Below are 27,966 nucleotides of genomic sequence, written 5' to 3' on the forward strand. Positions count from 1 at the left end.
ATCTGTTCTGGTACTGGCAGTCTGCTGAGGACAGTATCTGAGGGATGCAATTAAAGGGACAGCTCTCTTTCTTCACCTGTGGGGGTGGGAGAAGAGAGGAGATATCTATAGCACCAGTACTGTCACCAGCAGGCAGCTACCTCGCCCGAAAAGAGCCGTCCTAATCGCGCTCTCTCTGTCCGTTTCGTTCCACCCCCTTTTGCCGGCGCAGGGCCACTGAAATAGATCAGATAGTGAGGTTAAAGAAAGCATCTCTCCTTTACATCCCCCCGCCCCCTCGTTGAAGTAGGCTACAATCCGGAGAGAGAGAGAGAGAGAGAGAGAGAGAGAGAGAGAGAGAGAGAGAGAGAGAGAGAGAGAGAGAGAGAGAGAGAGAGAGAGAGAGAGAGAGAGAGAGAGAGAGAGAGAGAGAGAGAGAGAGAGAGAGAGAGAGAGAGAGAGAATCATCCCTCCCTACTACGACTACTACCACGGCGGCCACTGTTGCTGCATAATTCATCTGGATTGACCCTGCATTAGATTACATCGAGGATTTGAGATTTTTTTCTTTGCTTTTTTTTTTCTTCTTTTTTTAAAAAAAGGAAGAATCAGTATCGTTGGATACAATTCTGCGCAAAAACCGAGCCGCTGCTAATATTGCAACTGGGACAATTTGATGCTTTCAAGATTCATTTGAAAGAAAACAAAGCACGAATACAGCCTTTAAAAAACGTATAGTACAAGAACCCACTGCTTAATCCAGATAAGGTAAACCCCATTATTTCTTTTATTTATTTATTTTATAAACATGTTTGATCTGTGGTCGTTTTTACTGTATCCAGTCCTTTGCGGTTTATATAAACTGAATTTGTAAAATAAAAAATAAAATAAAATAAAACAAACGTCAACATAAATATAAAGAACTGTTTTTATGTATGTATTGTTTTGTTAGGGAATACAGCTCTGGCAATAGCCAACACCGTAAAAATGCAATCTCTCGTTATATAAACTTTGAGCCAGATTGCAGATGATGTACACCTCCACACTCCCCCATGCCCAACCCTAAAAGGAAGGCTTTGTCGTAATTGTACAGGGATCAGATATCCGTTGCAAAAATTATAATTCCCATAAAGTGCCAAAAAAAGGGGGGTGGGGTGGGGGTCTTTATTTGTTATTTTACGTAGATTAGCTATATTTTAACAAAAGGTATTTTCCCATACCACCCCAACAATAGCCTGCATACCGGTACCTGACAATGATAGATATAAGGGATGTGTTTTTTTGTAATTACGTTACAAACATCATAGCATCAGATACATTCTCCTACGGTTACTAATCAACATGCAAAAAATAGAGTGGGCTGTAATAGTAACGTTTAGATGCATACAATCGGGTACTTGGACATTAAAAAAAACACTATATGAAACTATATAGCAGTAGGCTACAGTATTTCCACTTAAAACAACTTCAGCAGCCAATGAATATGCAAACGTTTTCCTCTTTAATACACTGTTTTTACGGGTTTTAGTATTTACATTAATAAACATATATATATATATATATATAACAAACCCTTGCAGCAGAAAGAGCCAGCCTCGACTCTCCGATACAATTCTCCTCCTATTGTGTCTGAGGCAGGACGGAATTTCCGCCAAAGAAAAAGTCATGCATGAATGTTAAACCATTGCAACCGCTAGTAGTCGTCATTCGTCAACACACTCATGCTCGATTAAGGCCACATTGTTACAATTACAAAACTACACCTGGGACCTTACATCTTGTGTTTGGGGTATTGTTAACTAGGCGCTTGGATGTTAGATTTGCAAGATCTTGCAATGGCCATTTAAAGCCAGTCGGCCTTTACTGCTCTCGTGTTAGACGATTCGTGGAGCACCTCACACAGCCCCTTCCATTCTACTGTAAAAGTGTATGGGCAGCGGGAGGGTTAAACAGGTATGACATAATCCTTGTACGTAATAATTGAATGGTTTGGTTTAGAAGATGAATAAAGCAGCAATGAAAAGAACAATTCAACCAGGAAAAGTCAACATATTAGATATGCTATGTCTGCTGGGATGAGCACAGATTTGTAATTGTCGAAAGGGAAAACATTAACATTACAGGTTTTAACTCAATAATACAAAGTATGTAAAGGGCAAAAACGACTTCTGTGTATAAATAATCAGGGCAACAAAGGTCAGTGTGAAGCACACAGATCGGGTTTCTATTTGTTAATTTCCCTAGCAGACCTATGCAAAGTGGCACAACAAAAGCGAACCATATACACTGCAGAGTTAAACTGTTAAGGAAGCGCATGCTACTGCCTGTTCACTGGAGCTGTCCTGCCAAACTACCAGACCAAGCTGCTTACTTAAGACGTGAGCCCAGGACAGGAACCCCTTGCACCAAATATTTTAAAACAGTTTAACCACAAGATAAGTAAATGGAATCGAAGGCTGAAAAGTTATAAATACTAACAAGCATCCAGACTTTTTGTTCATACGTATTAATGCTGTATTGTTATTTCACACTTTAGACTGTTGCTGTATGTTTGCTCCACCTCTTCCCATTCGCAACCCCAAAAAACATTAACAATTAAACACATTTTCTCTGTGGCTTTTTGTGTATTGAAAATTCTGTGTGTCCATTTGGAATTTGTGGGCAGCAGCGTTAAATGAGATACAGCTAATGGTCAAAAATGTAAACCAAACTTCCAACAGTGCACACACATGACCAGTGACCACCCACCACCTCACAACACAGCCTATCCGTCTTGGACTAGTCTTTGTTGGAAGGAAAATGCTATATGCTGTATTATTAAAGCCATTTGGACTGAAAATATGAATCAGTCATATTCACATATAGCACATGACTAATCAGTTTTTAAATATTGTGATTCAGGTAAATTTTTTATGGGACAAAAACATTTTTTTGTATTTGCAAGTAACTTACAGTTCCAGCAGGTGACCTAATGTTGTAATTGTATTTGTAGTATTTGAGATTGGATTTTCATTTCAGTTACTACAGATCATCTCATCTTAAAAGGGCTCCCTCTCGATCCTTTTACAGTTTTTCTCTGCTGCAGCAAGGCACTCCCTCTAGACCCCGCAGCCATGGATGAAATGGACCTCCCCCAGATGAAGAAAGAGGTGGAAAGCCTCAAATACCAGCTAGCCTTCAAGAGGGAGAAGTCCTCCAAGACTGTACCAGAGTGAGTAACATCTGGATCAGATAGCTCACCGGTCTCAATAAAATAATTACACAATATGAAAAACTGTGCTGTAAACCAGCCATGCAAAGACTGAAGAGGAATTCCATTCCTGACTGCTAGCAAAAATCACGGGGGGATGGCTGACTGCATAACCATAGTGCCTTTTCTGAATAATCATAATAATAATGTCTCTACTCTGTCTTCTCAGCCTGGTGAAGTGGATTGAGGAGGGAGTTCCTGATGACCCCTTCCTTAACCCGGAGCTCATGAAGGCCAACCCGTGGGTGGAAAAGGGAAAGTGTACCATTCTTTAACAGCAGAGCAAGTGTGCACACCAAGCACAGCACACACATAGGCACTGTACAGCACAATAGAGACTGCTAAACAAGATCTCTACCTAGCTACTCACAGTGAATGTAAAATAGCTGATTAAAAGAAAAATAAATCACGTCTAATCATAATCATTGCAAAAGTTAAAATGCACGATGCCATTTTTTTAAACTATGAAATGTTTTTTTTTTCCCCCCATATAAAAAAAATGTTATAGGCTGCATGATGTTTCTTTTATATATATATATATATATAGTATAAATGCATACTGTATACTATAGCTGAGAATGAATTATTTAATTATTTATTTATTTATTTATTTATGGGCACGGTCAGCTTTAAGGAATTGTTGTATTTGTTTCCCCCCCCACCCAATACATCATACCATTTCACATTCAACAACTAGTTGGAAACAAAGCAGGTTCTGGATGCTGAACTCTACAAGGGCAGAACAACTAGGCACCTCATAGTGATTGTCAGAGACCTAATTGAGTTTCTGGCTAGGATTATGATTGCATAGAATTTAGGAGCCGTCTTGCAGATGCTTGACAGGAGTACTTGATCTGTTCATTGCTGAAACATTCGTAAAGAAAATCCATTACTTTTTTTTTTTTTTCATAAAATGTACCTTGAAGAGAAATATACTACAGGACTCCTGCATAACAACAATTACTAGTTTAATGATAAAACAGGAATAAATAAATGACTGAATTTTTTTATTGTTGTGTTTTACAAAAGTTTGTCATATTAAATAAAAGTAGAACATTTTTAGACAGCTTGAACGTTGATTTTTTTTTTTTGTCTCGAACATCACAATGAAGTCTTTTTTTTTTTAATACATAACAGAACTTATTTTCCAACTGTTATTTTTTTTATAACAAATCTTTAATATAAACATTGCGCCTCACTGCATTAGAAACTCCTTCGTTAAACCTGAACCAAACATCGCTGGTCCCCACTGCTTTACCAATCTGCTGTTCTATGCACTCCTTGCCTGGTTCAGCTATAGGGAGAAAGAGAGAGAGAGGTATATAGACTTATTAAATCAATCAATTCCATAGAATAGAGGACTTTCAAAATATGTGATTAAAAATCTGTCAAGTTTAGAACTCCTAGTTGCTCTATTAGTTTGATCCAACAATTACCATTAACAAATGAACATATTCTGTTTACTACTTCTAAAAAGGCCAGTTAGTTAAGCTACAGTACAGTGGAACCCAGTAGAAAACTGTTGCACTGAGAGGAATGAGACACTAATTCCTACAGCATGCCCGACACCAAACTAAAAATAGTCTTGCTGTATAAAATGTATGCATTTCTTATAACATGCTTTGTTTAAAAAAAAAAAAAAAAAGTGTGTTGTGACTTTTGTTTAAAGAAACCAGCCACTATAGGACAGATCTTGTTTTGTGCTTGAACACACTTTTATTTTATTTATTTTTTATTTTATTTTAGTCGTCGCCAATTTTTTTTTTTTTGTTGTTTTCTCCCCAATTCAATAGTGTCCAATTATTTTTGTTTAGCTCAGCTCACCACTACCACCCCTCTATGCGAGTGCTTTTACTGTATGCACCACTCGGGAGCCCCTCTAATGCACATTTGACAAATAAATGTTGTATTAATACTGGGAAAGGCAACACACAACCCTACCGAGTGGATTAGGAAAAATTAACACACACTCTTAAGGGCCACCATTCACGAGTGGATTATCCTAATCCATGACTCAGTAGGATTGGTTATTCCATTTATTCCACTACTGCAGTTGTTTTCATGCAAAGCAGTTCCAGATGCAAAATAATCTACGCAAAATAATCCACTCATTTAGTATTCTTTAGGTGGTATAAATGATGTATTTTGCTCTACTGCATATCTTTGGGATAAAGAGTTTTGCTGAGACAACACTTTGACACAAAACCCTAAAATTGGGCATACGAGAGAGACAGAGAGATTTGTCCCAATGCATTTTTTTGAATGGCTCATCTGGGATTCAAATTATTTTTTGGCCATGTTCTTCAAAAGTGTACTTTCTGTCTTGATCCTGTTTGCTACTATGCACATTACTAATTTCTTTCATTTTAGTTCCAGAAAAAAATAAAATAAAACACTATTTACACAAAAAAAATACTGTGTCAAATTGGGTCTTAAAAGGACCCAAGTAATTAAGGGGCTTTACAAACAAAAATACAAAATGGATCCTCAGAAATAAGACCTTGGTGTTGTCAGTATAATCGTGTAAACAATCGTCAGGGATTATATTTTTTGTAAAAACGTTGTTAATTCTTTTGGTTTCACGTATAAGCCCATGAGCCTGATTCCAATTATATGCACCCTTATGGCTGAAGAGAACTGCAATTGCATGTGGGGACCAAGAGGTTTATGAAATCACATTTAATAGATTTTTGGAATTTTCTAAAAATAGTCCTGCATTGAAGGGCTTTAAGAGCCAAGAGTTCTGCTGAGAGACAACAATGTAAAACCTTTGTTACCTCCTGCAGTGGTAGACAACGTAACTTTTTTTTTCAAAATTGCCCGTCCGAAGAAATCAACTTCTGGCTGAAAATACAAAATAAAACAAGAATCAAATGCAAACCTTGGCTTCTAAAAACATCTTTCATAACCGGAGGTCGCTTGAGCATCTCCCACGAAGGGCCAAACTCAATTAATTGTACGTCTTGAGGGAAATCATGCCGTTGTTTCATTAACAGTGCAAAAGTAGAATAATTGTGATCGTGATTCAATTAAAACATCACCCACTGAAAGTAGCCTTTATATGAAACTGCCTCCTCATATTCAGCAGTTTAATTTGCTTATTGCCATCTTATTTAGAGATTACATGATTCCCTACAATGAATGTTCTTGTAAATATAGGACCCCACAACTGTGCATGGATACGGTGTTTGTTAAATGCAAATCTTTTGTGTTGCTTTTCTGTGTTGCTACACATTTAACAAAACATAAATGTAACGGATTATGGCAGTTCTTAAATTGCACACCATTAGAAACATAAGAGCTTTATGCACACACATTCCCTCTCTCTCTCATTCATTATATATATATATATATATATATATATATATATATATATATATATAATTTTATTTGTGGGTGGTGTTTGTCCATTATTAAATGTATGGAACCTATTTTTTGGTGATTTCTGAATCCCCCTGGTTTATACATTCTATTTCCATTACCAATATTAACTTATAAACTAAATCAATGGTTGTTTAATGCAGGCATTTTAAAACAGTTGTTTCCTGAGCACCACAGGGCTAAAGCCAAGTGTCTTCCATTAACCTGATTTCCCCACAGGCCTGGATTAGATTCTGAAATCCGGATGCATTACCGAAACCCACGGTTCAAAACTACAGCCTGTCTGAATGCATGGCTGGCTGGCTGGCTGGTTGTCTCTCGAAATGGAAACTGAAAATAAAGTCGATATATGCATTGCCAAGGAGTTTCACACAACTGCAAAATAGAATGTACGTGTGTTGCAGGTAGGGTAGGCTGTCACAACATTGCTGTTAATATTTTTCTATTTCTAATTGGAAAAGAGAAAGCATTTGGTAACCCTCACAATACCTAGTGGATTACATCTTCTATATAGCTACAAGCATAGAAAGATATTCTACATACAGTGCTTTTGTTAAAAATTGTCCCCAGCCTGCAATAGCCAGATATTTTATGCTTGACAGTGAGTATCAGTGAGGTTCCTTTACTTTCACAAGACCCGAGACTTTGCCTCCCTCTTGGTCTCATACACTGGCTTTCAAGTGATGTGACAAAGAAAGCACAGTGCCCTCAGGTCACGTCACAAACTCCAAACACTGTGAAAGTGGCACTAAAGGAGGAGGCTTGGTGAGGACAGGCATACAAATTACAAAAGACAGTGGCGTCCTAATAAGAAATAAACGGGACTGCAGAAACTGCTGCTGCAGTGAGTTTTAATGTCACTTGCCCTCATATATATATATATATATATATATATATATATATATTTATATATATATATATATATATATATATATATATATATATATATATATATATATATAAAATAATTGGAACCCAAAGGGTTAACTTGGCATCCGGTAAGCAATAATTTGACTAAACCAATGTGAACTCACTGGCTTTTCCTTGGAATGTTATCAAAATATGTTGCCATGATCAAATGCAGCAACTTTTTTTTACATTTATTTTTAAGTTGATGCGAGTTCAGCTAGAACACCTGACTTTAGTTATAGCTGACAGATTTAACAGTCCCACAGTGCTAATTAACGCCAAAATGATTCCATTCTAGAGTGTCTCATTGGTATTGCAAGCTCGACGCAGCAGACCTAGGTGTAATGTTCCTCTAAGTGCTGCTCCAACAAATGCTGGATATGCAAATGAAAGCATTCAGCGAACACGGACAAATCACAAGACTGATTATATCTGTTAATAATTCTGAACCCAAGGATAGAAAATTGAAACAGATTTTGCTTTTTCCTTATTTTCCATATTTATGTAAGAACGCACCCCCACATTCACACACAGAGCAAGGTTTTCTGCTTTCATTAAGCAGACCGATACCCTTTTATAAAAGATTACAATTCTGAATCATCAGCTATAATCCTTGAATTTTTTTTGTCAGCTGATACACCCCAAGGAAATAACAGTAAAGTTAATGTGAACATCTTTAACGTATTTCTCAACCCTTCTGGTCACAGTATTTTACTGAAACATGGCTAAGGTAAAAACCTAAATTAGTCTAAACTGTCATACCCGCAGAACTGCACTGCACCCTCCAACACGACTTGAGCTTTAATGACTGATCTGAGGCCCACTGCCGGTCTGTGATAGCATCTCATTAACAGTATGGAATCCATCCCCCCCAACACACACACACCCTGCCTCTCCTTACCCTCTCCTCCACAGCTGCCTGCTTCACAATGTTCTCCAGTCTCTGCTGATGGTTCCTCACAGTCGATTTTGCTTCTGCTTCTTTGCTTGTCTTCTCATCCACCTGCTGTTTCTCCTCTGTTATCTGGATGATTGAAAACACACGCATTAGCAGAACATTAATTTACTACTTAAATAGTAAATTTCCAAAATCTCCATTATGCTACCCACCCCTCTAAATGCAAAAATGCCCTTGGCTGGTCTCTTTAAAAATCACAATAAGCAATGCATACAGCGACATCCTTAATCTGTATAAAATGTGGGTAGTGGGTAGATGCAAGAGGCTGTGCAGAGGTCATTAGGCACAAGTGCTTTCTCATTTTTAATCTGTCTCAGTAACTGCCCTGTCTACATTTATGGATAATTATCTAAATCAAAAATGGAAAAAAAAGTACAGGTACATAATCCCTATGTTTGAATACCAATCATGCATGCACTAGATGTGCAACTGTGTCTTTGATGCATGTGATTTGAGAAAAAATAAATAAATAAAAGCAACCTGATTGCAAACACAAACTTGAGGTTCAACAGCGTGCCATGGCTCAAGCATGCTGATTGATGGACACAGCACCACAAATGACAGAGAAGCTGGTAAATATGGGAGATCATCATCTAATAAAATGTGTGCTTAATGGAAACTTGGCATTAGTGTTTAATTTTTAAACATCACTTCTTGACCCGATTGTGAGGTTAACCAGCCATTCATGGGTGGATTTTCATTTCTAGTCCAGTCTATTTATAACATTTGTTTGACTTGCATTAGGCCTCAATAGACAGGGTAAAAACTTAATCCCACTGTACAGAAGTTAAAGCCCTTCTAGCTTTCAGTGTGGGCTTAATTACACACTTTTTGTGCGAGCCTAATTAGACACGCATCTTTTGGACAAGAAACTTGCAATTCAGGCTTACAGGAACACCTGGAATGACTCAATCTGCCACGACATGGGAACCTTAAATTACTCCCAGATATGCCGGTGCCACTACAGCGATGAAGACGCAAGGACACACTCAGTCCGGAACCTACACAACATGCTTGAATAGAAAAAAATCTTGCAACTAATTATTGTTAGATTACAAATCTGGATCTCAAAGCCACGGTGCTGGTTAGTAATCCAAGATCATTTAATAATTTATTCACGCCAATGACTGTAAAGCAAAACCCCAATCTGATCGGATGCATAGTTCAGTCATTTTGTACACACACACACACACACACACACACACACACACACACACTTTCTGACTGTCATTAAAACAACTGCTTCTTAAATGACTTGTTTGTGACACTTGGCAGCAACATTACAGGGGCGTGTTTATCCATAACACTGCAGAAATAAGCACTCTTGCGGGACCAATCTCCTTCCTCCCTAAGCGTAGTGCACCTCTGCAGGCCTAATTAACGAGCAGAAAAGCAGCAAAGCAAAACCCCACGCCCGACAGGCATTAAGAATGAACTAACAAGCATTTCTGAAATAACCAACACTTCTCTACACTCTACAAGGAATGAAGCAGAAAGATAAAAACTTTAGTCTGCTAGGTATTCCAGTCCGTTAGCTATTATATATAATAATATTTAGCATTATTGCTCACACTGTTGCAAATAAACCAATTAAAGTTAACTCAAAACCTATTTTCACTCGGTCCTAAACCTTGAGCAAACGCTTGTCATTTTGCAGTAGGCTGTGCAATACTTGTGACACGGGCTGCTCTCTGCATTGACCTCATTTCACATGTGGCCTATTTCTTATGTTATCAATAACAGACAGCACATGTAATAAAGGTCATCGTGGGGTTATTTTTTTAATAATCTAAACAGTGGCAGATAACACAGCCACCTCTATTAATCTGTGCAATCTAGCAGGGGTGATCTTGTTGGTCTTGTTAACGATGAAAATCAAATAAAAATAGAGTGTAACAACAAGTGGGGAAATGCACCTGCAGAATGTTATTACTGCAAGTATCCCTGCTGCGTGCTGTGCAACATTCAGCACTATCACCACCACAAGCAATAAAGAGAGCCACTCTATTTTAAAAAGCCCTCTGGAATGTACAGAAATCAGTCTTTCCTGGTATTCAACAACACAGATAGTAGTTTTTCTTTTTTTTAATTGGTTTGATACATATTTTATCACCCGGTCTAGAAAAATTAGCTCACATGAATCCATAGTCATGCAATCCAGTCATGCCACATTCGATAGGAACTTGAAACCCTCCCTCTATGCAGAATCTGTGGAAAAATGTTTGCCGTTTTCTACAGCACCTTTCCAACAGGAGTTAGCTTAGTTTCTCTCTCCTCCCAGCTATGCTTCCCTGCAACATCCGATTGTTTGATCTTTACAAATACATGGATAATCCACAGGAGAATTAAAACTGTGGACTAGCTAACCGCTGCCTAGCCGCAACCAGCTCTCAATTAACCAATGTAATCCTTTGTTTGACGTGACTTCTAACTCTGCTTGCTGTAAGTTAACCCCTATATTTAGTATTATTATTTTGCATGGAGCCCAAATACTGTAATCCTTATGGTAATGTGCAAAGGGTTAAGTAGAAACACCTTCTCAAAAACAAGTAAAGTGCACAAGGTAACACAGGTTTACACCATTAGAACCAACAACAACATGTGCATTAAGAGTGCTTTACGAATCTTTCTCGACTATGAGGAGGAGGATGGCTGCACAGGGACGGAGGGAGATTAGATCCAGCACAGGGTTCAAGCAGTGGAAATGCAGCTTCACATTCGCTGAGCAGCTCTCACCCGGTTAGCGTTACGGGCCTGCAGCATGGACTCAGTCCTCCTCATCTTCTCCACATCAATCTCACGAGCGATCATCTGTTTCGCCTGATAGGTCATCTGCTTCCGAGGTGGGAGACTGGGGAACCGGCAAATCTCTTCCACATTGCTGGAATAAAGTCAGGGATTCATAAGTGAAGGGTGGGGGGGGGGGGGGATCATTATTTATTTATTTATTTATTTTTAGAGATTAAGTTTTCAAATATTATTCTACAAAACAATATGAATGTAATTGAGAAGAACAGACAGGGATAATACATATTATGGGATATATATATATATATATATATATATATATATATATATATATATATATATATATATATACACATATACACATATACACATTATGGGAGATAATGTTAAACTATTTTGCCTATAATAATGATGGCTACTTTACTTTCTATTTGAATCCAGTGAAACGGCCTGTACAATAAACAAAGCAAACAAACAAAAAAAAGGTTAGAACTGACACTGAAACTGGAAAGCTTAATTTCCAAATAAGGAATGATAAATTTGTGAATTTGACTTCTTGTTAATTTATTACGACTATCTTCTCTATGCTCATATATAGAGAAGTATAATTGAAAATCTATTTCTAATTCATCCAATTAAAAGTCCAATTGGTTTTGGGGCTAAAATTAACCTTTGAAACAAAGCTGGAGATTTGAATCCACTGCTGAATACAGACTGTACGTTTCAGTTCTAAATTTATACATCACCTGTCAAAAAAGTATTTGTATTAAAAAGCTCAAGGAAGTAAAGGCAATTCAAATGACACTTTCCTGAAACAGGACAGGAAATATAACTACTTAACTCAAGCAAAATCCAGTCAAGAATAAACTTGAAAAAAAATCAGTGCAGTGACATCCAAGGTGAACTCCACAGAAAATCTCTACTGTATCGAAACAAATGGAACAGGCACACGAGGGCAGGCAGATGCTTGGCAGCCTTATCTGGAGCAGGCAAGGGCTTGAGATCGTCGCTACACACACACACGGAGTAAAAGCCAGTCTCAAGATTTATGAGCTATGAGCTTTAATAGCCCCAATTCTACCTTTAAATTACCTATATAAATAGGATGAGCAGCTGTGCTGTTCAGGATTTTAGTTCCTGGAAGAAATGCATGGTATTTATTTATTTTAACCCTGATGTAGGTTTTAACTGCTATACAAAAAGCATAAATAAATAAATAAATACACTGTATACAGCATGGCTGTTTGGTTCACATTGGCAAACATTACTTTCAGGGAATGCAGACAAACTGACAAGCCAACTAGCTCTGCTAAAAAGTAGACCACGCAAAAAAGAAATTATAGATAAATTATATTTGACATTAAAATGTAATATTGTGGGACAGTGCAGCTTTAATGGACTATGAAACCACAATCTTTGTGATATGAGCTGTGATGGAGCTCAATGCTATTCTGCCTTACCCCTCCCCGTATCCATCTCTCCTTCCCATGCAGGCTTGATGCACAAAGTAATGACTAAGAAGGATTAAAGGGAGTTAAAGCAGATTAAAAAAAAAAAGATCAACACATGACAAAAAATTAAAAAGTCAGATAATGAGTTCCTTTATTAAAAAGGTTAAATGTATATACAGACGGCGCTGCTTTATCGGGACACCTCGGGAGAAAAATTATCCTGAATAAGCGGCTATCCCAATTAAACGAGAGGCATTTGAGACAACCCTTTTTTTTTTTTTTTTTTTTTTTTAAATAAATTTAGTAGGTCGCCAATTGATTTTTACCCCATTTTTCTCCCAATTTGAAACAACCAATTGTATTATTTTAGGCTCAGCTCACCGCTACCACCCCCGCCCCGACTCGGCGAAGACAAACACACGCTGTCCTCCGAAACATGTGACCTCAGCCAACCGCTTTTTCTCACAGCGTCGGAGGACAACGCAGCTCTGGGCGTCTTATAGGCAAGCCCGCAGGAGCCCGGTCAGTCTACAGGGGTTGCTGGTGCGCGGTTAGCCGAGGACACCCTGGCCGACGTAAGCCCAGTCAAATTTTATTGTTTCTAAATGAAAAGAAATGAAATTACATCACATTACGATTGAATGTTAAATACATCATTTAAAATGAGTCAATTGTTTTTTTTATTCCTAAACAAAACAAATGGCTGTTTTTTTGTTTCTACATGAAATGAAAAATAATGAAATCACATCTTATCACAAGGCAAGGCACCTGTGATGTTGATACGCCAACTTTCTTTGTAACAGCAGCCTGAGAAACTATAGGAGACTCCAGCTCCTTCAAGAGTTCAACATGGTTTACGCAAGTCACAGTGTAATCACATACTCGCTGCACTGTGGAACGCAAACCTGTCTTGCTCTGAAAAGCGATCTCCGTTCATCATTTGAAAATACTGTATCCCAAATAAATGAAGTGACATCCCAATTAAACGACATAAACAGCATTGGGAAGAACCATCTCCTAGAGTTGTATCCCAATTTATCAGTATCCTGATTAGGCGGCTCTGACTGTAGACATATTTGGAAATAAATTCTTATATATTTGGGACAGGTCTATTAATCTTTTGGAATGTCAATACTTTTTTTTCTGAAACTAACACCACCAGCAAGAAACACTGAGCACCTAAATTAAGAGTCAGTAAAAGGTTGTAGTGATACAAATAGCAGATATGGGTACAGAATAGTGACCGTTTAATAAAACAATGGCTACATTTTTTACGTTTTAATTTAGGTTTATCAACTTCCCCCAAAAGCTTCAAATGATGCAAGTGCCAGTACTTATTAGCTGAAAATAGGAAACACAAAATGAAGCCAGATCTAGAAATCTTATTTTACAAATATTCTCAACTATCCAACCCCTTCAAACTTGCATAACTAAACAAACATAACTAAACAACATAAAATACTGAAAACTAGATTTTTTTTTTTTTTTTTAAACACAAAAGCAGAGCAACAAAAAAAAAAAATTATATATTTTCCCCCAATACTTGTAATCTCAAATTCCTCTAACTGAATCCCCATATATAATAATCATACAAACAGTGAGGATGAGAAGTCTAAAGAGCTTCGACTGCAGTCTTGGATGCAGAACACACAATATCATGCCAAAGAAGTCAAGTAAAGGGATCCAATGTTTCTAGTCCATCCATACAGGCAGTTAATCCACATAGGCGCTTCATTCCCAATAACAGTCAGCGCTGTTGAACAGTCCCCAGTTCCCAATGGGAATCTTAGCGTTTCCTTGGTTGACTCATCATGGACATAATTGTCAGTCACGTTCCCCAATACCTCCTCCATCAGAGCTTTCTGCACCATTGCTGGCAGGCAGAGAAATGCACAGATCAACCACAGGAGCAGTGCAACGACGTGGGGGACCCCCCAGTGCGAGATTAATATTGTCCTGGCAGCGCACTTGGAGCATAGACTGCTGCACGGTGCCTCATGCTGGCTTTCCCAAAACAAGAAAACACAGTGCTGTGCTACTGACTCAAAGCAAACATGTTCTCTGTCTCTCTGTGTTTATCTGCATGCCCGGGATCTCATGCCAAGGCAGTGAGCTTCTTTAGTTGCTTTGCTTTTCATTAGTTTAGGCTGCTATGATCTGTCTAAATTGGTTTTCAATCTAATTAAAATCAACTGGATTGACTCGAACTCAGACAATGCAAAGACTCCCCATAAACAAAACAGCACATCCTCTGTATACTGAAGTCTGCTCAGATCTATGAAAAAGTTTATGTTTAATAGTTGGATCCTCCTTGGGATACATCCTTTATTTAGGAAACGTCACATTGGCTGAACACAATGTCTCTGCTAAAAGTCATCTGAATTAATCTCCAGAAAGCACAAGGAAAACATGCTGCTTCCTACTGTGTGGAATTCAAGCGTCACGGCATAAATCCAATACTTTTTTCATTACCTAATACTAAAATCCAGGAGAGACGTGGTTAAAATTATAATCTCTCAAGGAGATTATGGATTAATACACAAACACTGGTTATATAACCTGGCCTAAATTCGATGTAATTTGTATTATATACCAGTAAACTCAGGTGTTTTTATTAAAAGGCGTTTCTTACAGGTGTTCATTTTGGGTTTTTTTTTTAATTTAATTTAGCATACAATTGAACAGGGAAGGCTGACTCTGTTTTAAATGCTTTGTCTTGATTCACCCGATCCAATTGTTGAACTCGAGACGTTTCTCAAGACATGTTCTTCCTCTTCCATGTTGATGTGGCCGTATGGCAAATCACTGCTCCACTGCACTTTCACACGCACCAAAGGTCACCTGACACAGGGGCATGTCTCCCGGCAATGCGGTCATTAGTGATGAATGCCAAACCGGGGTAAATGTGATCCATGCTTTTAAAAGCAGTACTTCAGAAAATCTGAGACAAGTTAAAGGATTCTTGAAGAACACAACTCCTTCTCATTAAATTGTGTTGGCTTTAAATGCTGCCCAGTGTCCAAGATATTTGACATTGAGAAAATAGGCACTACATAGGTATGGGGACATACCCAGGGCAGTAAAAGGTTAAGACACATCCAATATATTGTTTAATTCCACAATCATCCTCCCCCGCCAAAAAAAAAAAAAGAAAATGTTGAGGAATACATTTTAAATATTTGTTTTTTCCCTGGGGCTGCACTAAGGAAGAGGCATTAAAAAATAATACCAGGCCTAATTAAACCAGTGCCCCACACTCACCACCACAAACTTGGTATTAATAAACCAGGGCGTCAAGCCCAGAGTGCCCTGAGAAGACATGTGGGTATATTAAAATGTGTAGCCAGGCTGGTACCTAAGGAAATCAGAAAGGATTAGAAGGATTTTACAGAGAGCCTGTGTGCTTTTATTCAGCAATGGAAAATAGGTCATTATTTTATTCTGAAATACTCGACAAGAACTTAGCAGGCCAGTCCAGCTTCCTCACCTAAAAAAGAAAAAAAGAAAAAACAAACAAAAAAAACAAAAAACGACATACCCTCATCCTAAACCAAAGAAATTAAACCTGCACTTGTCTGTGGTGATCGGGAGTTTTTTTTTTTTTTTTTACTACACAATTACCCTGCTACCAACATACCTCTCTGTGATTTACCATGTTTTCACTATGCTCTATTACTCCTTGACAATGGTAAACACTGCTCAGCGATGCCAGCAGCCTTCTCTATTGGTTTTAGTGAAGCGATGGCTGTGTACTCACGGGTCAAGCTGGTAGACGTACTGTCCCTCTGGGGTGCGCTCCTGCCGGTAGGTAAGGTTGTAGGACAGCATGGTGCTGATCAGGTCCACGAGTTGCTGCTTCTCACGCGTGCTGTAGAGCTGTGGGTTCACCTGGGGAAAGGACAGCAAGGGGTTAACGTAGTGCACTGAGAGGAGAAAACAGTATACAGCATGGGAGTCGAGGCAGGCCCCTTCTCAGGAAAGACATGGCCTGCTAAAAACCCAGTACTGTCCCGTTCACAAAACGATAGGGTCTATCGATTGCTAACATCTCACCTTCTCCAGCAAAACGCTATAGTGTACATTTTTGTGAGTGACCAACTGCCTCAACTAACCCTATATCAGTAACCAGTATGCATGCATGCACGCATTATATATAAAAGGGAACAGAGGATGGTTTCAGACTGCAACTAAGGTTTTTACTGAACTGAATACACCTTCAGGCATTTATACATGATAGCAGGCAAGGTTTCACAGGTGTGGAGTGTGTTTTTACTGAACTTAGTTTACAACACCGCTATGGCCATCTGTATTTCAAAAGCCTATGACTACCTGGTGGCAATTTGAAATTATTTCCCCACTGTCTGAAAGGTACAATCACTGAACGGTCTGTGACCAGTACAAAAATATATATAAAAGGGATTTGAGGATTGTTTCAGGCTGCAATTTAGGATTGTACTGAACTGATCTTCAAGAAATTAGACAGGACAGTAGGTCAGGTTTAGATGGCAGTCATCCAAGTTCTTTTCACATGCCTGAAAGGTACGGTCACCGAATAATCTTAAAATGTTGGAATACTTGCATATGCACAAAACTAAAGTTTATTCCTGAAAAACATGTTTTTTTTGTCAGCTATCATTTACAATCAGATATTAATCAAACGTTTTGTTCCGCCTTGCACATCAAACTACTTAAATAAAATAAAAAATAAAACTGTCAATTTCAAAACTGTATCTTAGGCCCATTTCTTAGCTCTCAACAAATGAGCGTAGCATATCACAAAAAATAATTGCAACTTGTTCTGCATGCAAAAGAGAAATTTCACAGCTTTTGGCATGCCTTGAAGAAATACATTTCTGTCAATCCTGTTTTCTGAGACCCCTTCTGCATATTTAGCGCTCATGTCTGCCATTCTTCCTAAGTGTGCTGGATTCTCTTCAATCAGTTAGGCAATCTGTTCCATATCCCATTCCTAGGCTTAATGAAATACAGATAGCAGAAAGAGCATGCTGAATATGTATTAAATGACCCCCTGAAAGGCAGGACCATATAATACAATGTTCTGAACAAATCGAGCATAAGTAATAATTTCAAACACACTTGTGATGAATATTACTTGGTAGATTTTTTTTTTTACAAATTGATAGTCAGACACCCACAGATTGAAGGCTAGAATATATTAGCTGTTCTTTATTTATTTATATATATATATATAAATTGCTCATTAACAATAAAGTACCATACACTGTTTGAAATAAGTTCCCTATAATTTAACACTTTAATCCAGACAAATGATTTTTCATTTAGCAAGCGGTTCTGCACTAACAGTAGTGTCTCAGGATGTTAGTCTGTCTGTCAATTTTTCAGGACTTTCTACGAGAACTTGAATAACCTCAGGACGGCAAAACTTTCCAATGACATTCACTTACAAAATGTTTTTTTGCTTTAGTATGTTGAAAGACTGCTGAAGAAAATATAAATTAGCATCAGCTCCACAGCAAATACATATTTCTCAAAAAGGTACTTAATAAAAGCGTAATTTAGAAGGTTAATCAGTAATTTCTCCTAACCATTAAAAAACTTTATACAACATTCTGAACTCCTTAATTATGAAAACATTATTGTTAAGTTACTCAAACAATATCTGTATTCCTAAGAGGCCCCTTCGTTACTCAAAGCAGGAAAGAACATCTTTGTTACAAAGTAAGGAGTAATTAAAGGAAGATAACATGTTCTAATTACTACACAAGTAATTAAAAATAAAATAAAAAACAAAGACTGGGGATTAGAGATCTAGGTTAAATGCGAGGCAACGTAATTCTTTTTTCCAATCTACAAGCAGGAAGAAAGCAGTAAAGCACAGCAGACCTGTTTTAATTACTCCGTGAGGACTATACTACTGGAAGTGGGCTAATCTTAATGAAATTAAGATGATCTCCTCTTGCATTTGTAATCTGGGTTTAAAATACAGATCTTGTCTGTCTTCCCCCCCCCCCCCCCCCTTTTAAAAAGCAGTCCAAAATCCTGTTAGGATTAAATCGCCCATTTCCTATACCTGAAAGAGGAGTTGGTCAGTGGTCGCGTCTTGTAAAACAGTGTTGGAATATTCACATGGGTGAATGATTAGCAATTGTAAATTAATGACCGTCTGCGACCCTTTTCTTGACTACACTATACAGCCGTACTGATTCAGTTAAATACAGTTCTTTTGTTGAACCAGGGTGAGAAGCTCTGAGATTTGCATCTCATTTCCAAGAGGGGTCCTGTAACGATACCCCCCAGTACCTTTATTAACTTCAGAACCTGCTACAGCAAGTTAGTGGTGTTGTAGTGGGCCTCTGAAATAAAGCACAGCAGCTATAAATCAAGTTAACATGTACAGCAGTAATGTTGGTCGTACCGGCCTGAGCTTTGGGGAAATGATCTGCAGCAGTGGACAGAGCACCTCCAGGGAGAGAGAGTGCACTGCCAAGCGACTGCGGATCGAAGGATGAATCTCCGAGATCATAGCCGTCAGCAGGTTCTGCATCTGGAACTTCTTTGTCTGGGCCTAAGGGAAGATTATTTATTTCTTAGCAGATGCCCTTATCCAGGGCGACTTACAGTCGTAAACAAAAATACATTTCAAGAATCACAGTACAGATCTCATACATATAATAAATACACATGCAGGTAATTGTGAAACACTTTCTGTCCCTATTTAAAAGTTTATTTGCTATGGTCAATATTGTGGATATATGGGGCTGTTTTGATGGATGACCACTGTAATTTTCAACTACTGTACAGACCTGGCAACCCAAATTACCAAACAGTTACTGTCTAACCTCCAATTCCTTGTAACTATAAAAGGTCAAGTCTTGCTATTAATAAAACTACAGAATCTTTTTTTACAACCCAACTATCATAGCCATTTAGGGAAATACTGCCAATAGTAAAGCTTGCACACCACTGCTTTGTAAACTCCGTCCAGTCACCTCTGAAAGTATAAAACGCCATATCTTAATATAAAACATGAATATAGGAAATAAGCCATTCTAGTCACATAGCGTCTATTGTTATAGTCAATTCGGTATACTCACCTCATAGTTGCTCTTGGGATAGGCGATTCTGGGCACGCTGGAAGCTGCAAACAGCAGGTGGAAAGTGACAGGCAGGAAGGGCAGGTACCTCATGAGTGTGAAGTTCTGGCCGTGCATGATCGTTTCATTCAGCATGTCTGTGAATTCCAGCCACTCCAGGGCAAGGCACACCGCACTGAGATACGGGTCCTTGAACTTCATATTCAGGAAGTTATCATACAGCCCCTGCAACAATGATGGTGTTTGTTAGATACATACAGGGATGGTATAGTCATATATATACTAATCATGAATTTAAAAATGTGTACTGTATGTCTTAAGACGTCTAGTCTCTGGAGGTTAAAGGCCAGCCCTTTCTGCCCGAGCTGACTGGGCGCCTGGCCAGTAGGGTCCGCTGTAGCGCAATCCAACATGTTTGGATTAAGAAGTCTGGCTAATATACTTCACCACAAACATCACCTGGGTGATGGTTACGTGTCCCTCAAGTTTCATGAGTATATCAACTTTACTAGCTTCTGCAACCTCGGTTTTCCTCCAGTTCATTCCTGGTCTCATGGCTCCTGAATTATTGCTGGATTTATTCAGCACGTGGCTCCTGTGCAGCTCTGTTATTTCCACTGTACCTGCGTGACTTTCTCATGCTCCCCCGTGGAGGTGGTCAGGTGCAGGGCATCGTAGAACCTCTGGGCAGTGGCACTGTTCTGCCCTCTCCCTGCCACACCCCCTCGCTCACCGCCCTCCCCTCCAAGCACAGGGTCAGACAGGAAAGGGTCCTGGTCAATCCTCTTCCTTCAAGGGAAATGCACATTGATCTGATCTAGAGGCATTTATTAATTCACTTGAACTGGAGCATCTCAATAGTTCAAGCAACAATACACCAACTTATTTTTAAAGAAATGTCTTTGAGCAACAAGCATTGTTCATGCATTTGTTAAAGATTGTTCCTCGATATTTGGAACTTTAATTGCCGGCCTTTTTTTTCTTCTTCAAATCTGCTAAATGTGCATACTGTTTTGTAGGTAGTATCTACATTAAGATACTGGGGTTTATAAAACAAATTTCATTTGATCTACCTGCACGCACACACACAGAGACCAGTGATTGTGTCACTTCTTATAGAACCCAAATAAACAGCTTAAAATGATATTAAGGATATCCAGAAAGAAAACACGACCACACAGTGATTAAAATCCCAAGTTAAGAAACCAAATTAATTCAAACCACACAAGGTATTATCAAAGCAGAAGGCTGAGCTGACGTTGTTCAAGGGTAACATGACCCCAATTTACAATGCAATGCATTTCAGCAGGGGAGGGGGGGGGGGGGGGGGGAATAAAAACTCAGTTTTTATTTTATTTTTGCTTGAGAAGGCCCAGCCCAGGCAACCACTTTGGTTTAACATTAAAAAAAAAGCAACTCTTTAGGCCTATACCTATTACTGTAACTTAGCTGCCATAATCTTACCTTTTAATTCTGGGAAGCTGGAAGATCTCTTGCCAGACTGTGAAGAGTCCCTTATTCTGATCCTTCAATCCAATCTTCATAGTCTCAACCACCTTCATGCTGAGCTCCTTCTTCCCTCGACCATGAAGAAACTGCAGAACACAAAACAACTGTGTGAAATACACCAGCAAGATATACAGGGTGGGCCATAATTATGTACCCCGTTGCATGCTACCCTAATACGACTAATATCCCTTTTCATTTTTGCAGTGGTGTCGAATGCTTTGGGAACATTGGGGTACAATAGTGAACACATAATTATGGATCACCTTGTTGTTCATTTATACAGTGGTTAAACGTATATCCCTTAAAGAAAAATCTCTATTTTGAATTGATACATTCAATACCAACCCGGAAACAAGGATTAGGATTTGATTCATCAAATGTTATATACTGCGATTGCCATTATAAATGGTGCCATTTTAAAAGTTTGCAAGACCACATATGCATATTATGAGGATGGAAATTTGACTTAATTGCTCGGCAATGTTAAAGGGAAAACAACTACTGCTAGATACTGAGCAATTTCACTTTCAGGAGATTCTAATTTGTGCTTCTGAAACAGAGATGTGATTATAGCAAGCATCCCTCACCATGACTGTTCTCAAGAGTGTCTACATTGGCCCCATACCTGTAGCGTGTTGACACAGGATCGAATGTCATTCTCTGTTTTCTCACACAGGGCCATGAGCGCACCTGTGTCTGCATTCATCCCCTGCCGCTTAGCAATCTAACAAAACAGGGAAAGAGCCGGCAATACATTTACCACAAACACACAAAGACATGAGGTCATTGAATAGCTTAAATGTTATGTTTACCTTGGACACCATAAGGGTAAGTTTAACTTACTCTCTCCCAGTTAAATGTTTAACACAAACTTACTCTTCCAGTTTTTCCACAGGCAGGGTCAATTATATGGCAGTCAACGCCTACTAAAAACTATATATTTTCTATGTTGCTTGGAGACATATTTTGATGTTTTGTACTGGATTGTGTGGTTACGCCAACAGACAACACCTACTGAAGGATAACGATTGCTATACTCTTAGGATCCAGGAGATATAAATTTAGGTGTACAATAATAACAAGACCACCGTCAACAGAATTAAATTTACCAACTATTTTAAAAGGAAATTAGTTTTTTAAAAAAAATCAGTATGTGCAAGAATTCTTTACAGCAAGGAAAAGCATAGTCTAGTTTGTGCATCAACTCCCGATGAAAGAAAAATGTGGCCAGCTAAAGACATGAGATGAGGCATTTATTTGTGCAAATGTTGTTATGGGATGTGGAGAGAACAGCTGAATATTCTCTCTCTCTCTCTCTAAATATGGTCTTTTTTATAGTAAAATAATTATGCAGTCATACAAAACACACTAGCAAATTGCAAAATACATTTTGTGGTAAGCGGTGACAGGGTGATGTCACTCTGTACACGAATGAACCTGGCAGAGTAATCATATCCTCTACAGCATTAACAGACTGAGGGAGGACAAGCCCTGAGCCCTGCTGCATCTGTCGTGTCCTTATAAAGGCTGGGAGATTTCATTTAAATTGTAGGTGAAAGGCAGACATTGAGGCTAAATCTTTATTTCTTTATTTAAGAAAACCCCTACACCGACGGTTCTGTGATGTAATGCTGCAATGACTTTTCCTTGTAAACGTCCCCGTGACCCACATTGTGAGTCACACCAGCCCCATGTGTCCCGACACTGCTACAGTATACCCACCTCACAGAGACGCTGAACAAGCCTGGAGGGAAGCGTCTGGGGAAAGGTCAACACAAACGCCTGCTGACGCAACTGCCGCAGGGCTGGGGCGTACCTGTTGGGGAAACCACAAGAATTTGGGAGCAAACTGTAAATTCATTCATTTAAAATTCAGTATTTCTATAAAATCTGACCTCATATACAGTAGGTAGGTTTATATTACACCAGGACTCCCAAAATGTGAAATGTATGTTGTATATTGGTAGGTACTATTCGTCAGGGCATTGGAAACGAAGATAATAAATCTACGACAGTGCGCATGTCAAGGCAGTGTTACATTTAAATTAACTCTGAAGCACCTGACAGCACGCTCATGTAAATAAACTGACCCCTTGGCCTGGGGAGGAGCCACTGTATTACACACTAGACCTGCCAATGCACAAATTCTATTTTCTACAACATGCATGCTTACAAGTCATTGCAGATGCAGATGATTGGTCGTAGTAACAGAGATTCCTTTTTCTTCTTTTTTTTCAAAGTGTTGCCTCCAGACTCCATCTCTTTAGTATCCTTGCGGTTTATTATGCTCAGGAGAACGTTGATTGCTGCCTTTAAGAAGCATTCAAAGGGTTAAACACAACAGTGACATGCTGATATTTTAAAGTTTTGAAAAATCGGAAAAGGCAGGCTAGCATTTTAAATCAAAACCACGGATCTAGTTAGTTGCTCAGCCTGTGGGACTGGTGGGAGTTTTCCGCAATAGTTTTTTTTGTAAGCACTGTGTAGCATGCGTGGGAGCAACTGAAGCGATACTTTGTAAACTGCTTCAGTGCTACTTGATGTTCTATTTGCAGACTTACAGTGGGAGCTCCATCAATCTCGTCAATGATCAGGCAGTTGGGTTTCTCATTGGCTCCCAAGACAGATTTCATCTGCGTGGCCGTGTCAATTCTCTTCTGGAATAACTCCTGGCTACGGTCATCACTAAAAAGGTAATAGTTGAAAAATAATTACTGTTGGGGCTTCAAATATAAATATAATTTTTTAGATCACTTTACTCACTCCTTTTGGTGATCATGATACAGGACACTTGAAAAAGGAGTCATAACAGTGTTAAATTTTAAATAAAAAAATAAATAAAAGGATTACCATTAAACATATATATATATATATATATATATATATATATTTAAAAAATATCCTCTGTACCTACCTGGCATTCATTTCTACAACATTATATCCAGCATGTTTTGCAATGATATGAGCCAGAGTTGTCTTCCCTAGACCTGGAGGGCCACACAGTAGCGCCACCTGCAGGATAGAGTGAATAGTTATATACTGTAAAAAAAAAAAAAACACATTGAAGCCTTTCAAGCCTAGCGAAAGTCTATCCAGGAATAAAACACTCAAGCTTTTCATATGAGCACATGAACAGTTAATGCTCTGTTGCAAAGATTACTTTCAAGGGGCCATTCACTTTGAGGGAAAGGAAAAAAAAGGCCTTTTAAAACAAGTCCTGGTTTTATACTTGTGCAGTAAGAATGTAGACAGAAGTAACCAGCAATAAAGCCAAACCGGTCTGCAGTCCAAGTAATTTATGCAAGTACAGCACATGTCAACGAAGACTGAAGTGTTTCGGACGGGGTCTTTCTATATATCCTTATCGTTGTGCGTAATGATAAAAATAAGCCTCAAATCAGGATGGGAAACTGAGATTTTGATGCAAGTCATTCTCCTGACCTTATATTTAGGCCTGTTCTGCTGGTCCAGGTCAGCCTCCAGGATCTCCTCTGTGATCTGGCTCTTGCTTTTCCACTTCTGGTTCTGCTGCTCACTTTGCTGTTTGAAAGGATGGCGGTTGTCTGGGACTGCCGATTTCATTTTCTTCACCGGTTTCTCTTTCCCAAAGACGACCACGTCCCACATTTTCAGCCACTTCAACAGGCAGCGGTTTGTAAACTGCAGCAAGTTAGAAACAAGCAAGCAAACATGTTTACAGGCAAGCCTGGTTAAAGGGATACCATCTACGTTTCTGTAAAATGTTTAATATTTTACCTTTAACATCCTATGGTGTGGGTTTTGCATAATTCTATATTGATGTTCATGCAGAGTTCATTATTCATCAGGATTATTAATAAATGCCCTTTTTTAAAAACAGGAGGGTGCATCTGAAAATACTCCTAAAATCTTTGGAAGTGATCACCAGGCAACTGTAAATTCTGCTCTTTCTGGAATTATGAGTTTGTAAATTTGTATACAAAATAATGGTTACAGAGAGAACAGCAATTACAGTTTGGTAATATAGAGCTTTTATAAGTGGCTGGCTTGCACTGCTGTACTTACATCATCACTGAGCAGTTCCGTATAATGCCTGGGGGTAAATTTATCAACCCACAGACGACATGCGCTTGACTCTTGGTTCTCCTCATTCTCGTCCTCACTGTCGTCTTCATTATCACTTTTCTCATTCCGAACTTCACTCTCAGTTTCTCCAAACTCCTTGTCAATCTGACTGCAAGATACAGAAAAAGAAAAAAATATGATCATTTGTTTCTGATTATCACAAACCCATAACACACTTACATGCATTACGCATTTTCTGCAGGTTTAATAAAAAATAAAATATAACAATGGAAAAGCTGAAGCTCTGTGTTACAATGAACAATGCACTAAACACATTAGCTGCTCCAGAATACTGGACACATACTAAACTAAAGAATGACTGCTCACAGTTCTGGATTAAAAAAAAAAAAAGTTATCTACAATATTAGCACCAAGGCTGAATTGTGTGCTAGTGGGAGTAATACCTGCTCAGCAGCTCAGTCAGTTTCTGTGATTCCTCCATCACTTGTCGGTGACGCTGAAAAACAAATTAACATCATTATTTTTCAGAACTACAAGCTAAATGTGCATTTACTTGCTCATTCTTGAAAAAGATCAGGAGAGAAAAAAAAAAAGGGGTTTTACCTCCTCAGCAACTTGCTCCTTCAGGTAAGAGAACGGAACTCCCAGTAGCTGGAGCTGTCTGCGACCATTCCATCCGAACCCAGTGTCTGGCAGCTAGGGGGAAAAGGGCAAGGCACTATAAATTACAAATCTGAAATATGCATGCCACCTGTGTTATATAAACCCTCCCATGCTCACCTCCACCCCTGTCCTGGTGCAGTCATCTTTCAACACCAGGAAGACGCGGGAGCCGTCAGTGGAGGTCACATTGATGTAGTCCTCGAGGATCGGCGGTCTCTTAAGGACACGTTTCTGCTCCACTTTCAATGGGGTTTCCCGCAGTGGGGCCATGTCACTGACGTTAAGAAGTTCCGAGCTTGGGTTCTTTTCACTCCTGACAAGAAAACAGATTTTTGTGTACTGTATTGAGAATTTTGGCTAAATGTTTTCATACAGTAACACACTGCTTCAAAACAACCATGTCATAAATGACTATACTGGTTTGGCACGCCACCCTTGAAATTTTGAAATACAAATACAGTTGTAAATGTCAATGATCTAGGATGCACATGCTGAACCAAACTAGTCCACACAGATAAGGAATCCTACCTGAGCTCTGATCGTCTTGAATAGCTCTCAGGAGAGGAAGGTGGGGTGATGTCATCGAGAGGGCCAGAGTTAACCAATCCAAAGTCAAGCTTCTTAACGGCATCAAGCCTCTGTCGCTTCGGCTTAGGGGCTTCAATAAATAAATAAATACATAAACAAAAGCCTGCAATGCTTGCATTAAATAATGGTGACAAGTCAAGAATCACTAGCAGCAGTTTCAGTGGGTGTTGCACTGCGGTTGTGCAAACTGGTTTGGAAATAAGTTTTTGTTTTCACAGCAGTAGATGTTATACCAATAAAATTCTAGAATGGCACTTATGATGCAAGTATACATACTCAGAGGGGACTCATAATCCTGTAGCTGTCCAGGGAGCTCCTCATCCTCGGACAGATGAAGTTGTGCATCGTCTGCCTTTTTTGGTGGATCCTGATCCCTCGCTTTTCCCGAGGAGTCTGTCTTCTGAGAGGCCGGTTTGGAAGAGTTTGGTTTGTTTTTAACAGTAGTGGAGTTTCTTACAGTGGAGTCCCCTGCAGCAATAGCTTCTTCAAAAGTCTCTTTACTGTTTCTCAATTTCGAGGTCTTCGTTAAAACGGGGGGCCAGTCTAAAGAAGAACAAACTTAGCTTTTTCTTTTTGCACCTTTCGGTACACAGCAGTTTTCCTTTTTAAAATAAGATAGACAGATAGATAGACAGATAGATAGAGACACATACATACGATATTTCCAAAATGACACCACCATCACCCAAGAATATTAAAAAATTATGACAACCAGACTAACGCAAACCTAAAAACAAATGCATGAACCTATCAAACCATCAAATACAGCAATACACATTAATATGAAATATTAACATTGAGAGGTGTTAGTAAACAGAAAATATGATTACATATTTTTCCCTAAAGTTGCCCATCAGTAGTACACTGCTGAACTTGAAAATTAAGTGTTGTCGTTCAGCTGCAAAGCATCCTCATATAGGAGCCAGATACGTATTCACATTCACTCTCCCTACCATAATGTTACCACGTACTTTCACGAAACTCTGAATATGTTCGTCTAGGACTACATCTGCATTAATATTATATTTGTTGTCCTATAAAGTATATTGCATCATTATGAATGTCTATTATTTCCCTTACCAGCCATTTCAGCCATTTCAGCCATGGCATCCAACTCATCCGCAAATTGGTCTTCAAATTCATCTTCAATCCCGTACATTTCATCATATTCGTCCATTTTTGCATTGGTAACTTATTTTTGCAGTATTTTGTTTGATTGCTTCTGTTTGTAATTGTATTTGTAATAACCAGTTAAAAGTTCTCTGTGTGCTACTCCCTTACTCCTCACAGTAAAAACAGACTGCCTTCCTTCTAATCTCGCATTTCGCGCGAATCCAGGCAAAAGTGAGCATTTCCAGGTCACGTTCCACTCTGCTGTTAATCCCGCCC

The 27,966-nt window shown here is 38.8% G+C and overlaps 2 protein-coding genes across 4 annotated transcripts; one reads left to right on the forward strand and one right to left on the reverse strand.

Moving 5' to 3' along the window:
• Window positions 1-409: 409 nt before the first annotated feature.
• Window positions 410-4,302, forward strand: LOC117417946 (guanine nucleotide-binding protein G(I)/G(S)/G(O) subunit gamma-13-like). Of its 3 annotated transcripts, none has more exons than XM_034030374.3 (3): window positions 410-747; window positions 3,065-3,190; window positions 3,399-4,302. In XM_034030374.3, the coding sequence occupies exons 2-3, from the start codon at window positions 3,093-3,095 to the stop codon at window positions 3,502-3,504; spliced, it is 204 nt and encodes a 67-aa protein (XP_033886265.1). In that variant the 5' UTR covers window positions 410-747; window positions 3,065-3,092; the 3' UTR covers window positions 3,505-4,302. The 3 variants fall into 3 exon arrangements, with proteins under 3 accessions (XP_033886265.1, XP_033886262.1, XP_058891459.1); XM_034030371.3 differs by having other exon boundaries at window positions 413-747; window positions 3,049-3,190; XM_059035476.1 differs by lacking the exon at window positions 410-747 and having other exon boundaries at window positions 3,028-3,190.
• Window positions 3,762-27,922, reverse strand: chtf18 (CTF18, chromosome transmission fidelity factor 18 homolog (S. cerevisiae)). The gene is made up of 22 exons (XM_034030370.3): window positions 27,658-27,922; window positions 26,854-27,120; window positions 26,518-26,647; window positions 26,107-26,302; window positions 25,930-26,022; window positions 25,770-25,822; window positions 25,306-25,474; window positions 24,703-24,921; window positions 24,176-24,273; window positions 23,823-23,946; window positions 23,435-23,571; window positions 22,984-23,077; window positions 21,887-21,985; window positions 21,217-21,347; window positions 20,376-20,541; window positions 19,753-19,977; window positions 19,074-19,223; window positions 16,434-16,564; window positions 11,214-11,358; window positions 8,421-8,543; window positions 6,007-6,073; window positions 3,762-4,523 (listed from the first exon to the last, which is right to left on the reverse strand). The coding sequence occupies exons 1-22, from the start codon at window positions 27,752-27,754 to the stop codon at window positions 4,393-4,395; spliced, it is 3,045 nt and encodes a 1,014-aa protein (XP_033886261.3). The 5' UTR covers window positions 27,755-27,922; the 3' UTR covers window positions 3,762-4,392.
• Window positions 27,923-27,966: the final 44 nt, after the last annotated feature.

Source organism: Acipenser ruthenus, chromosome 13 (genome assembly GCF_902713425.1).
Source record: "Acipenser ruthenus chromosome 13, fAciRut3.2 maternal haplotype, whole genome shotgun sequence".
Lineage (NCBI taxonomy): Eukaryota > Metazoa > Chordata > Actinopteri > Acipenseriformes > Acipenseridae > Acipenser > Acipenser ruthenus.

What these genes read in the sequence shown, in the direction of transcription:
- LOC117417946 (XM_034030374.3), top strand. Translation starts at nt 3,093, where the DNA reads ATGGATGAAATGGACCTCCCCCAGATGAAGAAAGAGGTGGAAAGCCTC. An exon ending in TCCTCCAAGACTGTACCAGA is followed by an intron (nt 3,191 to 3,398) that starts GTGAGTAACATC and finishes CTGTCTTCTCAG; the next exon opens with CCTGGTGAAGTGGATTGAGG.
- chtf18 (XM_034030370.3), bottom strand. Translation starts at nt 27,754, where the DNA reads ATGGACGAATATGATGAAATGTACGGGATTGAAGATGAATTTGAAGAC. An exon ending in TACGTCTACCAGCTTGACCC is followed by an intron (nt 11,359 to 16,433) that starts GTGAGTACACAG and finishes ACTTTATTCCAG; the next exon opens with CAATGTGGAAGAGATTTGCC. An exon ending in AGGCCCGTAACGCTAACCGG is followed by an intron (nt 8,544 to 11,213) that starts GTGAGAGCTGCT and finishes TCAATCATCCAG; the next exon opens with ATAACAGAGGAGAAACAGCA.